Here is a 14918-nt window from a genome sequence, read left to right as displayed (position 1 = left end):
TTTCAGGACATTTTTTATTTGCTGCATTTACTTGAGATCCTACTTGTGACCAGTTAGTTATGTCATAAATAGATTAATTGAAAATAATGTTTATCATAGCGCTTTTTATTTTTTATTTATTTATTTTTGGCCCTTTTGGGTTAGTGAACTTTTGTCATAATTGCATTTTTGGGCCTCAAGGTTTAAAGGTATGTCCGTCATGGCTGACGGACAATCCATCATGGATTACAATAAGTATTTTTTGTTTGCTGTATTTAATCAAGACCAGATTTGCGACCAGTTAATTATGTCATGAATAGATTAATCGATAAGAACATTTCTCATAGTTTTTTTATTTTTTTTTATTTTTTTTGAATTTGGGTAAATGAATGTTTGTCATAATAGCTTTTCTTGCCCTTGGGCTAAGGTAAATCCATCATGGCTGACAGCAAGGTGCTCCTTTAAAATATTTTTTATATTCTATTTGAAGAGACAAATATTTTTTAAATATATATATAGTTCAGTTATTTATATTTTTACTCTAGCGATTTAACTTGTGCACCTTTCAAAATACAAATTCCTTTTTCCATTTTTTACAAATTTTATTTTTTTAATTTTCTTTTTATGCTTGATTGTAGTTTTTATTCAATACAATAAACAGCCTGCACTATATTATTGAAATTTATGCGGTAAATATTTTAGAGTTAATTATAGCATTAATGTTAATATCGGTAAAATCAACATACCTTTTTATAGATTTTTTTATTTCATAAAATTTCATTATTGTAGTTTGTAACTACTATATTATTTTTAAGCTTTAATTTTTACTCTTTGTATTGTAGATACTTTTTAAATTTGAGAAACCTAAGAAGAGATACTTCAAGTAAAATCAATATAAAAATTAATTTTATATGTTTAATAAAAAAAAAATTAATTATTCTGTATCTATGATACGGGTTAAGCTCTATGGACATCTTGTCTAGTATCACTCACGTGTCCAATACGTAAATGTATTGCCTTGAAGAATATTCCCATGGAATATCCATAGATATGTCTAGAATAGTTGCTATGAGAGTTTCATGAATCATGGTTTACCCTTCAGTTCACAATGTGGAAGTGGAACCCTTTAACTTTTTTACCGATGTATATATTATCAATCTATGAATAACATTGGGTGGCGGCCGATACCCTTCAAAAAGCCTATTGCTACTAAACATTATCTATCTAGGGAATTCTTAACAATTTAGTTACATTTTTTTTGTTATAAAATATGGTTTGATGATGCCCTTCTGAAATACGTTTTTTTGCCGCTATTGGCTGTTACACCTACTTTTTGTTTTTTTGGCTAAAATATTTTCGTTGTCTGTGGTCTATATATTTTACACACTTAATATATATATATATATATATTTTGAAAATTATAACAAACACTCACTGGAACTCTGCCTTGTATGGCCTTGAGCTATGAAAACTTTTAATGGGTTTTCTACAGTAGGGCCGCTCTTTTTATACCATCATTTTTTTTTTTAATTTTTATCTCCCACTTCTTTTTAGACAAATTTTCGATAATATTTTTATTCATTAAACGTTAAACTATTCTAAACAATATTAAGTTGTTTGTTAAACATTGGCTAAATAATATTAAGTGTATAACAACCAAATAATATGAATATGTTTAAGTAACTAGAACTAAACGTAAAAGTGAAAAGGAAAAAAGAACTAAACTTTTTTTTTTCCATTTAAAACTGAATTATTTTTTTTATAGCAGAAATAAAAATATTTAATCTATCCAAGTAGAGTAATTTATTCATAAATTTTTTTAAATTGTTTTAAATATAATTATATTTGATAGAAAATACTTAATTAACAAAATATTCAAACCTTAAAAGTATCTATTAAAATAAAAATTTATAGGAAAATATGATTAAGGTTGCATTGAGGATGTTTAATTCTCCTTTGTCAAATAAAATTATATTTAAAATAATTAAATATGCATATCTATAAATTATATTAAACATAAATGACTTAAAATTATATGTTTTTACTATATATATATATATATATATATAAGGTGAGATTACGGTGCGGATCGTCCGTATGTGAAGTTTTTAGGAAAAACGTCGCCTTTGCTATGTCTGTAAAATAGTAAAGACGATGCTTTTTCTTAAAACCTCGCCTTTGGTGCGGATCCTTTTGCGAACGGTTCATATCATAAACACACCCTATATATATACATATATATATATCAAAAGTAAGTTTTATTTTTGTTACTTAAACATATTATTGTTTGGTTGATAAGTAATACATAACTTATTATTGTTTAACTGGAGTAACAAACAGCTTAATATTAGTTAGCTGTAGTTTAACGAATACTTAATGAAGCAGGGTCATTTTGAAAATTTGTTTATAGGACAATGACTAAAGACCCAAAAAACAAAAAAATAACAAAAAAAGTTGTGTAAAAAGAAAGACCTATGCAAATATTTTTAGGCCAAATAAATGGAAAGATTTAAGTTGGAGTAAAAATCAAACTTCATACACAACGCCCCTTAAAGTTGAAATTTCAAGAAATCATTAGCAAAATTTCTTTGCTTTGAATTTGAAATTTCTTTGATGCAAAAAGAACTTGGATGTAATCATATCTGGTCCATTACTTGGTTAAGAAATGAGATTTTGATGGATGGCTCTATACAATTGGAGTAAAAGAAAATTATTATGGATGGGAATTCGGAACCAAAAAATAAACTAGGGATCTCTCAAACAAAGATAGAGGATTTAAAACAAATCAGAGCTGAAAATCTGTAGGGAGTAAACAATAGAATAAAATATAAATTTCAAAACTTTTAACTCAAAAACAAATTTGATTTTCGTATGGAGATAAAATAATGTTCTCGAATAAATAAGATTCAGATCCCCAAGCTTAAATATTGTTAGAACTTTTTCTAGCAATGAAATATTGTTTTTTCTTCGTCGAAAGATATATTTTCCTCATAAGGCAACTGAATTCATATTTCATTTTTAAAACTGACCAACATAAAAGAGGAGAAAAACTTTGAGAATTTTGGAGAATAGGTATAGAAGAATGAAAAATGTCAACGTCTTTGTTTTAACTAGGAACATTTTTTTGAAAGTCCTTGGAACTTGATCAATTGATCCTACAAACACGATATTACAGTTAGGATCTGAACATAGCAGCCAACTTCAGTGAGTTTAATTATTTATTTATTAAATAATTTGTTGTTAGCACTGTTAATCCTAAAGCTATACTTATATTTACATTTTGATCCTTCAACTTTTTTTTTGGCACTTTGATCTTTAAATTTTAGTTTTTGTTATACCTTGGTCCGTAAAATTATTTTTAGTATATTTTTTTACCAATTTAGAGATATGCAATGCATTGGATGTAATTTGCAGTGATTTTATAGCGATGGAGGATTTGGAACAAAACTGAGCTGAAAATCTATAGGGAGAAAACAATGCAAGGTGCTGTACAAACATGGTTGATTTTTAATTTTGTTATTCTTTTCTTTTTCTGCAAAAATGTGTGAAATTTGCTTGCCGTAAATATTAATTGGTAATGATTAAAGTTTGTTAAGCATTTAAGCCAACTATAAAGATAAGGAGAAAATTTTTTTCTTCTTACTTTTTAATTTTAATTTAAGATGTCTAATAAACTGTAACTACCCCTAATTAACGTTTGAAGTAATCAAATTACATATAATTAGATAGAAAAAGTAAAAAACAAAAATATAAAATCAATATGTTACCAAACAATTCAAAAAGAAATTTGTTATAAATAAGACTCAATTTTACATTTATTGCCTTAAAAGGAACAGAACTTTAAAAGTAAAATTCAAATAGAAATAGAATAATGACTCACAAGTTGATGATAAAAAAATATGAAAGCTTGAATGCTCAAATGTTCATTTCTATTAAGAAAGTATGTGCGTATATCGGTGTGTAGAGAGCTGAAATTTGATTATGACGTCTTTTTATATAGCTTTTGTTGATCTTCAATCTAAACAGAAGTACTAGAACTTTTTCACATCGTCATCTTCCAAAACTCTAAGCCATAATATTTCTTCTACTCCAATCTGGTTTCTCTCAAACAAAAATTTGTTTGGCCTAGCACAGCATTCTTTTATATTTTATGCCTAACTTTTATATTTTGAAGTTCATCCACCATCTAGGCCATAAAAATATTTTTGACCTCACCTGAAGAAAACTTTTGGCCGAAAATATTTGTAAAGAACTAGGCCCAAAATCTTGTCCCAAAACTTCATTCCTAGACTTAAAATTTCCTTTCTGACCGAGGGTCCTCACATGTAAACAAGACTATTCTTCTTGGGCCAAGCAATGCTTTCATGAAGAAACAGGCCCACAATAAATCCTAAAGTTTCTTCCTAAACATTAACTAAACATGGACAGATTTCATTTAGACTTTTATCATAATTATATTTTTATTTTTATTTTTTAAAACTTATTATTAATCTCTCTTTAATTATTTATATTTATCAAAAATAAATTTATTTATCAAATTTTTTAATTAATTTTTATAGTTAAATGCTCTAAAAATATTAAAAATTAATATTTTATAATTGAATAATATTGTAATAATACAATTATAACTTTCAACTGTTCTTAAAAATTGATATATGAAATTTAAATGATAATTTTTAAAAAATATAAAAGTTAACTATAATTAAGATAAAACTTAGATGACGTAAATGAAATTTTCCCTTATACATGGGTGAAACAATATTGCATTTGCATCTGCATGTCCTAATCAGTTTAATTAGATGGTTGTAAGTCAAATATAAATTCTTTTTCTTTTTCTGAACGTTTTGACAACATTTATATATGGCAGGCATGTACCTACAATAGGACCCGGAACATCATCAGCCACATGCACCTAAACAGATTAAATTAAAAATTACATTATATCTTTTGCGATGTATTCTTTATTATTTTAAAAAATAAAAATAAAAAAGATACCTTTTTTTTTTTCTAAAGGAGGGGGAAAAAAAAAAACAAAACTATGTGATCGTTCAAATTTGACTTTGTTTTGTTCTATATTGGGTAAAACCCTGTAAGACTATATTATTTAAGTTTGAGTTCCCCTCATAGCTTACATAATTAAAAAGGAAAAAAAAAAAAAAAAAAAAACACTTGTTTCTAAAAAGAATGGTAAACCTTCTTTTAAGTTCTTGTGAGTTTCTTGTAGCTTCAAATTAATTATATAAAGTTGGAAGTTGTACGTAATTTTTACTAAAAATTTAAATCCAACCGTTATACAAATTATAAATTTTTTTACTAAATATCAATAATATTTATGATTTTTTTTTAAAAAGAAAATTTCTGGATATTTTTGAAATTTCAGTGAAAATTTTATAAAAATTTCAAAAATTTTCATGAAAATTATAGATTTTCTAATCAAATCGTTAAAGATTTTATGTGGATATTTTACGTAAATTTTCATGTAAATTTTGATGAAATTTTAAAAATTTTAATGGATATTATGAAAGTTTTATTCATTTCTATTTCGAACCCAAATTTTATTACAATCTTTTTAAAAAATAAAAATTTCAAACAAATTTTAAAAAAATATCGGATATTTTAAACCTTCGGTGAAGCAACAAACTATATATTTATATACATTTACATATAATAAATATTTTATAGGAAGAATTTATGTGTTTTATTTTTTATTTTTTTATTGTGTTTCATTCCACATTATTATAGATCATTAAACTTATTTGGTATGTAATTAATATAAATGACAAAGGGATAATGAGGTGCTACTGCTATACCCAAATTTTTCTTGTAACTTTTCATGGTCAAACGATAGAAATAATGTGTAAGAGTGGTGCTGATGGATAGACTCGAACAATCGATCGTAGTCGTCAGTGAGAAAGGAGTTCAATAAGTCATTAAAACAAAGAGAATTTAATCTATTACTGGTCAATCAAATAAATCTATCAAGGTTAGAGTCCCAAAAAGAACGAAAAAAAATTCTATCAAAAGTCAGTGGTCTAGATTCAATTAATCGTTTCCACGTATGGCATGAAAAGTTTTGTTCTTAACTATGTTTAAACTTAAAGCAACTAATAATAAACCATATATTACAATAAAATTATAATCTAAAAACTTACCATTTATTTAAAAATAAACAGAAAACAATATAATTTAGAGTTAAAAGTGGATAAACCATCAGAGTTCAATCAGCATTTTATGTTTTCGTCCTGTTGAATAACTTTTCAAATTTAAAGAGTATTTTTTTTTAAAAAAAAAATTGAATGTTGATCAAACTAAAAGGTAAAATGCATTTAACCTCTAAATTACATAACAAATATATAAAGAATGTCAAAAGTGACATCAGAAGAAAGAAAGAAAAAATAACAAATATATAAAGAATGTCAAAAGTGACATCAGAAGAAAGAAAGAAAAAATAACAAATATATAAAGAATGTCAAAAGTGACATCGAAAGAAAGAAAGAGAAAAAAAAAAAAAAAAAACTTGGATAGAAGGGTCGCACTATGCGACCATCTAATCTCAAAATGACATCAGTCTATTGGAAAAAAAATCCAACACCGAATGTCTCTGATTGTGCAAGCGTGCCACCTTCTAGAGTGAAAGAAATACAGAAAATAATAATAATAATAATAATAATAACAATTACAAAAATAAAATAAAAGAACACGACTATATTTAATTGCAGAGAACAAACCATTAAGAACGTTCTAATACCTTAATGATTAAAGAACTTTAATCAACTAATAAAAATAATACTAATAATAATAAAAATTAAAGCCAATAAAATAGGCGGTTTAAGGACCAGCACAAAATTAAATTACTAAAAATAAATACTAGATGGTTTAAGGGCCAACACTAAATAACACTAAATAATAGGCAACACTAAATAACACTACATAATAAGCGGCCATAAAGCCTGTTCTATGTTAAAAACTAGAATTAAAAATAAAAGAACTATTATAGTGTAAAGAGATATAGTAGAGGTTAATGTCCCTTCAATGAGCCAATGAGGCTTCAATATATAGTAAAAAAAGTCATCCACAAATCTCTTTCTTTTTCAATGTGGGATAATTGAAAACCTTTTTATTTCCAAAACCCAACTGGTTTTTACTCTTCTAATCCATGTGGAATATTTTTAAATTAGACTAATTTGATGAAATATGGAATATTTCAATTTTTCGATCTCGGCTCTTTGTACTATTACCCTACGATAACCATTGGCATGATCATGTTGGTCTTCGATTGTCTTCAACTAAGGCATTTGGTCTTCTATCTGAACCAGAATCCCTTTGGATCATGCTTTATAGTTGCACAACCAGCCATCTTTAAAACGACATTTTCAACAGCTCCGAAATGCATGCTCAAACCTATATTCATATTATTCTTGATCTTTGACCATCCAAAAGTCTCAATTAGTCTAGAGGTTATAATATCCATTCTTCCACCTAAGATTGTTTGGACTGGCCTAATATGGTTGAGGGACGCCATATCGACAATACTTCTGGTTACGGTCTTGGTGCATAAATGGTTGCCCCCCGGTCTGAATTCGATTTATGGCCAGTGGAAAAATATACAGTTGGCTCTCCTGTCCCATGTCTTCAACGTGTTTCATCATTGTTGGTGCAATAATAAAGGCATGCACTCTAGTAGATGTAGTCCGTGGAGTCACTATTGTTTTGAATACGGCCTGAAGGTCAAGCATCGTGGTTGATGTGACTAAAGGTGCTATCAGGATGGATGCGGCCCTAAATGCTCGCATTCCAAGAGGTATTGATATGACTTGAGCGGCTTGCATTGGAATGGATCTAGCCTGGTGAGCCAACTTTGGGGAAAAGACGGCCATAGAGGTCAACACTTCTGTAGGTGTCGGTGCAGTTTGGAGTTCCTACAGCTGAATAGATGCGGCCTGATTGGCCAACATTGGAGTAGATAGGGCCTTGGAGGCCAACATAGCACTCCTATAGGTGTCAAGGAGGCCTGGGGTTCTTGCAACTAGATAGATACGGCGTGAGTGGCCAGCACTCTTGTAGGTGGCGATGAGGCCTGGGGGGGAGGGGCCAATATCGGGGTTGATACTGCCTATGGAGTTATCATTGGGGCAGAGGCTGCCTTGGAGGCCAGCACTTCTATGAGTGTCAATACGGGATAGAGGGCCTGCAACTGGATAGATGTGGCATGAGAGACATGAGAGACCACTATCGGGATAGAGGCGGCCTTGGAGGCCTGCACTTGATACTCATTCCGACCATAAATTAGCCACATGCCTTTTAGTGTGGCTTGGAAGGCCTACAACTGTTGGTACATGCGTTCGAACAATACTTCCATTTTTCTATTGTGCTCTTTTACATCGCAACTCATCAGACATGAAATATTTCGAATAACTTTATCATCATTTGAAGTCATCTCAGCTTTTTAGTTGATGGATCCCACCAAGCATGCCAAAAAATAATATTGGAAAAAAAATCCAACACCGAGCGTCTATGATTTTGTGAGCATGCCACCTTCTAGATTGAAGGAAATAGAGAAAATAATAATAATAATAATAATAATAATAATAATAATAACAATTGCAAAAATAAAATAAAATCAAACAACTGTATTTAATTGCAGAGAACAAACAATTAAGAATGTTCTAATGCCTTAATGATTAAAATACTTTAATCAACTAAGAAAAATAAATAAGAATAATACTAATAATAATAAAAATTAAAGCCAATAAAATAGGTGGTCTAAGAACCAGCCCAAAATTAAATTGCTAAAAATAAATACTAGATGGTTTAAGGGTCAACACTAAATAAAACTAAATAATAGACGGTCAAAAGGCCTGCTCTATTTTAAAAACTAGAATTAAAAATAAAAAAAATATTCTAGTGTAAAGAGATGTAGTGGAGGTTGAGGTCCCTTCAATGAGCAAATAAGAATTCAATATATAATAAGAGAAATAACCCACAAATTTCTTTCTTTATTGATGTGGGATAATTGAAAATCTTTTATTTCCAAAACCCAATTGGTTTTTCTTCTTCTAATCCATGTGGGATATTTTTTATTATGCTTTTTTTATTATCTTAGACTGAAAATATTAGTACAAATACAGTTTCTGATTTTTATTATTATTATAATAATTATTATTTTACTTCTTTTCTTTTGAGTCTTTTCAGTTTTTCTTTAATCCATGGTTCATCTCCCGGGTTTTTCTACACATTTATCCAGCCTTTTTCGTTCTTCAATCCATTTTGTGGGTTTTTTCTGTTTCTACTTTTCATGTATTTTGAATATATATATATATATATATATATATCTCCTTCCCCATCTCAGCAAGCAGCAACCCACAACCAGAAAAATCGTTTTTTTAATTTTATTTTTCCTTTTTTTGGGAAAAATCAATAAGAGGTAAAGATCAAAAATAATTTCCAGAATATTTGTAGAATAATACTTTAACGTTTTATATACCTTTCTAACTCTTTTTTTAAAGCCATGGTAACAAAATTAAAATGGTTAATCACCTGTAATTTGAAAATATTTTGTATACTTTCCTCTCAAGTAATAGTGGTGGAAGAGAATAAGTATCTGTTTGGTATAGTTGATAAAAGTAGAATTTTAATCTGTAAAATTTTATATAATAGATCTTTTCAAAAAAATATATATATATATTCTTTTGTCAATAAATATTTATTTATTTTTGCTAAATATTTTTAATTTTTAACAAAATATAATTTTGTTAAATTAATTATTTGGCTTACATAGTAGTATGACCTTTATACCTAAGTTTTTCTCCAAAACTGCAAGCGGTTATTGGTCTATACATTTGTTTTGCTGGTAAATTGTGGCCATCGCTTTCAGCAAAATCATTGTTGCCATCGCTAATGATATTTTAATTTAGACAAATAAATCAAAGTGAAAATGCATGAAATGTTAACTTTTTATTAAATTAATTATTCATATTTATTTTTTGTTAAATTATTTATATTTATGATTGAGAGATTATGAATTTGGAATATGAAAATTAAAAAAAAAAATTATAGTAATGATAAAAATTAAAAATAGAAACTCTTTTTTGAACCATTTGGTGACAAAACAGGATGTTGCAATATATAGTCTATGGCGTCAAAATAGTGATAATATCATTGCTAACGTCTTAATGAAATCCACGTAGACTTTGAAATTTCAACTTCGTCCTTTGCCATTTCTATCAAAAACTTCGTCCCTTGCCAAAACTCTTTCCAGTGATAATTAACTGTTCGTATACGACTCTTCTAGTGGTAATTAACTCAGGCCCGGCTTTTGGGTAAGGCCACCAAGGCCATTGACTTGGGCCATTAACTTTTCGTATACGAGTCTTCTAGTGATAATTATCACTCAGGCCCGGCTTTATAGTAAAGCCACCAAGGCCATTGCCTTGGGCCTCCAAATTTGATATATATATATATAATATATATATATGACGAGGACCTCCAATTAAAAGATTCATAAATAAATATTAGAATTATTTTAAAATTAAAAAAAAAAAAAAGAAGAAGAAAGATATAATGTTTATGTGAGTCCTGTTTAATATTTATTAATAGGATTAATATTTATATTAGTTGAAATAGATTTATAAAATGATGAATTGGTGGATCCATATCAACACGTCTTGAAAAAGTAAAATTTCAATAATACAACCTAGTTTGTCGGCGACGTGGGATTGACAGATTAGATGGCAACCTAAATAATAATTAAAGATAAGGCAATTTGTTTGCGTGAAAACATTACTGAGCCAATGTGCGAGTGTTAAACGTTTCACATAGTTGCTTATTGCTATATATATATATATATATATATATATATATATATCTATATATATATATAGAGCCAAGACAAGGCAATTGTATTTATATAATCTTTTAAGCATAGTGTTGCTAAAATCTTAAATCCACACGCTAATAATTATTTACTTATTATGGGTGCTTTGTTATTGATTGTGCTTTCATATTTTTTTCATCATCAATTGGAGGTTCTTGCGTTGGCTACTTCATCTGATCATGGTCCACTCTTATTACCTCCATTTTTAATCTCTAGCATTTCTATTTCTTATCTATGTACTGAATTATGTTTAACTGAAACATTCTTAACATTTAAACAACACTTTTTTGATAAGATTTTAACATCAGGTCTTGAACTTAAAATATGGAGGTTATCATTAATAATTTCAAACTATATAAATTAATATTTATAACATATAACTAAATATTTTGTAATTGATTAAGGATATATTTTTGGAAATTTACATTAAAAGTTGTTGAAAGCAAAAAAGTGGTAATGCCAAAAGAATCCCTCCATTTTTATTTTGTTATTTCACTCTTTAAAATATTTGTGATTTGTCTCGGATTGAATTTCCCCGAGGATATAAGTTCAAAAAAATTAGTACTTTAAGCAACTAATCTTGCTGCTTTTCAACTTTATGCAAGTTAACAGCCTCCAGAAAGCTATCATTCAAGTTAGCACTACAACATAGTTGCTAGCTTTCTTGATGTTATGTATACATATAAGTCCCTTTTTGATGACGGCATATGTATTTTTTAAAAATGAAATATGCCTATAGATGATAGGTTTTCAAAAAATTATCGTGAATAATAATATTATATATATATAAACTCTGTTCACATCTTCACGCTTCTCTTTATGTAATTTATAGATTTTAGCTACATGAAATCTGTATACAATGCCACTGATCTTCCATTAAAAGAAGAGTATGACTATATAATAGTGGGAGGTGGTACAGCAGGCTGTCCTTTGGTTGCAAGTTTATCAGCAAACTACTCGGTTCTTGTCCTTGAAAGGGGTAGTGCTCCTCTTTCATAACCACAGCTGGTCTTGACCACAAATGGGACAATGGATGTTCTCTTGCAGGAAGATGATGGTAAAACACCTGCTTAGAGGTTCACTTAAGAAGATGGTGTTGCGAATGTTAGAGGAAGAGTCCTTGGTGGGAGCAGCATGATCAATGGGGGATTCTACTCCAAAGCTGATGGCCAATTCTATAATGAATCTGGCATTCATTGGGACATGGACGAGGTTGAGGAGGCATATCAGTGGGTGGAAGACACTATTGTTTTCCAACCAAATCTTTTGGTTTGGCAATCTATTGTCAGAGAAGCTTTATTGGAAGCACGAGTTGGTCCTGGCAATGGATTCAGTCTGCAACACTTAGTGGGAACCAAAACTTCTGGTTCAACCTTCGATAATGAGGGAAAGAGACATGGAGCTGTGGAACTTCTTAAAAAAGGCGAATTGAAGAACTTGAAAGTGGCAGTTGAGGCCTAGGCGGAAAGAATCATCTTCTCTTCCAAAGCATCAGGTGAGCTGCACAAGCATATGTTTTATTTAATGTTTCTATATATAATTTTATTCTACTATCTACTGGGTGTTGAGGTCCAGTAGAAAGGGATTATAAATACATATATATATATATATATATATTGTTTTTTTTTTTTTTAAATATATTAACCCTCTATACAACAGGTGTATCAGCAAGTGGAGTCGTATATAGTGATTCGAAGGGCAAGACTCATGAGGCATTGATAAGAGATGAAGGAGAGGTGATTTTGAGTGCAGGGGCAATTGGAAGCCCTCAGCTTTTTCTTCTCAGTGGAGTTGGTCCAGTTCCTCACCTTTCGTCACATAAAGTTACAATAGTAAGCCAAAACCCCGATGTAGGAAACTTTATGGCGGATAATCCTCGAAATATCATCAACATTGTAGTCCCATTTGCATTGGACTCTTCAATTGGACAGGTTGTAGGAATTACTAGCGATTTCAATTACATAGAGACAACCTCTTCTGTTACCTCGTTTTCTTTTCCTCAATCTTTTAGCTTTTATCCAAACGGAACTGGTCCTTTAGAATTGAGCGTGGCAACCATTGAAGAGAAGTTCTCCGAACCACTTTCCAGTGGCTCCCTCAGGCTGGTTTCTTCAGTCGATGTCAAAGACCGCCCAACCGTCCAATTCAACTACTTCAAAGATCCGAAGGACCTTGCTCGTTGTGTAAGAGGAATGAGGTTGGTCGGTGATATGCTCAAGACCGATGCGATGGAAAGGCTTAAGTTCGAGGATTTAGAGGGTGCTGAAGGTTTTCGGTTTTTAGGACCTTCTTTGCCAAGAAACCTTTCCGATGATGCATCAATGGAGACATTTTGTCGAAGCACGATGATGACCATCTGGCATTACCATGGTGGATGCTTGGTGGGAAAGGTTGTCGATGGTGATTTGCGAGTGGTGGGTACAAATTCACTTCGAGTGGTAAATGGATCCATATTCAACACATCACCCGGAACCAACCCTCAGGCCACCCTCATGATGATAGGCCGGTAAGTATATTAATCTTACTCACCAATATGCCTTTTTGCTTTTTATTTTTAAACTTCTTCTTCTTCTTTTTCTTTTTTTTTTTGGGATGAAATATTTTATTTTTAATTTGGTTTGTCATTTGGTGAACTTTGGGCAGGTACATTGGGTGTAGAATGCTGCAGAAAGAGCAACGAAATAGATTGAGCATCATTTATCATATATAAAATATAAAATAAAGAAAAGAGTAAATCAGGGAAATAAATTTGCTAAATGACCATTTTGTAGGACGAGCATCCTCAATATTATTGTGGTCCGTATGCAATCATATGTAAGGTTTTGTGCTTATAGCAACCTGATTTTTGTGTTTATTTCATTCCTGAGAAGGGGATTCATACTTTTGTTTATTCTATGGAAATATCACACAATAGTTTTAGGCCACATAAATGGAAAAAAAAAAAAAAAAGGTTGGGTAAAAAGCACAACCTGTGCAAATAGTTTTAGGCCACATAAATGGAACGACTTAGTTGGACTAAAAAATCAAACTTCGTACATAACGCCCCTTAAAGTTGAACTTTCAAAAAATCATTAGCAAAATTCCCCTGATTTCTTTAATGCAAAAAGAACTTGAATGTAATCATATCCGAACCATTACTTGGTTAAGAAACGAGATTTTGATGGATGGCTTTATACAATTGAGTAAAAGAAACTTACTTTGGAAGGGAATTTGGAACAAAAAAAATAAACTAGGGATCTCTCAAAAAGAGATGGAGGATTTGGATCAAAACATAGATGAAAATCTAGAGGGAGAAAACAATATATAGAATAACATATGTATTTCAAAACTCTTTAACTCAAAAACAAATTTGACTTTGATGTCGAGATAAAATAATGTCCTAGAATGAATAAGATCCGGATCTCAAGCTTAAATATTGTTAAAACCTTTTGAAGAAGTGAAAAATTGTTTTTCTTCATCGAAAGATATCTTTTCCTCATAAGGCGGCTGAATTTGTATTTCATTTTTAAAACTGACCAACATGAAAGAGGAGGAACATTTTGGAGATTAGATATAGAAGAATGAAAATGTCGATGTCTTTGTTTTAGCTAGAAACATTTTTTAGAAAGTCCTTGGAACTTGACCCATTGATCCTACAAACATGATAATACAACTAGGATCTAAACATAAGCGCCAACTTCAATGAGGTTTTATTTATTATTATTATTATTTTTTTATTTTTTAAATAATTTGTTGTTAGCATTGTTAATCTTTAAACTATACTTATATTTACATTTTGATACTTAAAACGTTTTCTTTTGACACTTTGATTTTTAAATTTTAGTTTTTGTTACATTTTTGTTCTTAAAACTATTTTTAGTATAGATTTTTACCAATTCAAAAATATGCAATTCATTGGATGTAATATACAGTGATTTTATAGTGATGTGAAATTATGCAATTTTGTCGCATTCATGCTGCAATAAGTGTACTATATACTTTCAAATCGCAAAAAAATATATTAAAAATAATTTCAAAGATGAAAATGTAACATGGTTTAGGAATTAATCATGCTAATATTATTATT

The 14918-nt window shown here is 29.6% G+C and overlaps 2 protein-coding genes across 3 annotated transcripts; both read left to right on the top strand.

The window, feature by feature from the left end:
• Positions 1–10863: 10863 nt before the first annotated feature.
• On the top strand, positions 10864–13742 carry LOC107414203 ((R)-mandelonitrile lyase-like). 2 transcript variants are annotated; one of them, XM_060816919.1, is made up of 4 exons: positions 10864–11034; positions 11685–12347; positions 12521–13358; positions 13496–13742. In XM_060816919.1, the coding sequence occupies exons 3-4, from the start codon at positions 12715–12717 to the stop codon at positions 13560–13562; spliced, it is 711 nt and encodes a 236-aa protein (XP_060672902.1). In that variant the 5' UTR covers positions 10864–11034; positions 11685–12347; positions 12521–12714; the 3' UTR covers positions 13563–13742. The 2 variants fall into 2 exon arrangements, with proteins under 2 accessions (XP_060672902.1, XP_060672900.1); XM_060816917.1 differs by having other exon boundaries at positions 12512–13358.
• On the top strand, positions 11696–12313 carry LOC132800349 ((R)-mandelonitrile lyase 3-like). The gene is made up of 2 exons (XM_060813822.1): positions 11696–11831; positions 11943–12313. Exons 1-2 carry the CDS (start codon positions 11696–11698, stop codon positions 12311–12313), a joined length of 507 nt encoding a protein of 168 aa, XP_060669805.1.
• Positions 13743–14918: the final 1176 nt, after the last annotated feature.

The sequence above is a fragment of the Ziziphus jujuba genome, chromosome 1, assembly GCF_031755915.1.
Source record: "Ziziphus jujuba cultivar Dongzao chromosome 1, ASM3175591v1".
In the NCBI taxonomy this organism is placed as follows: Eukaryota; Viridiplantae; Streptophyta; class Magnoliopsida; order Rosales; family Rhamnaceae; genus Ziziphus; species Ziziphus jujuba.
This window is presented reverse-complemented; position numbering and strand designations above follow the sequence as displayed.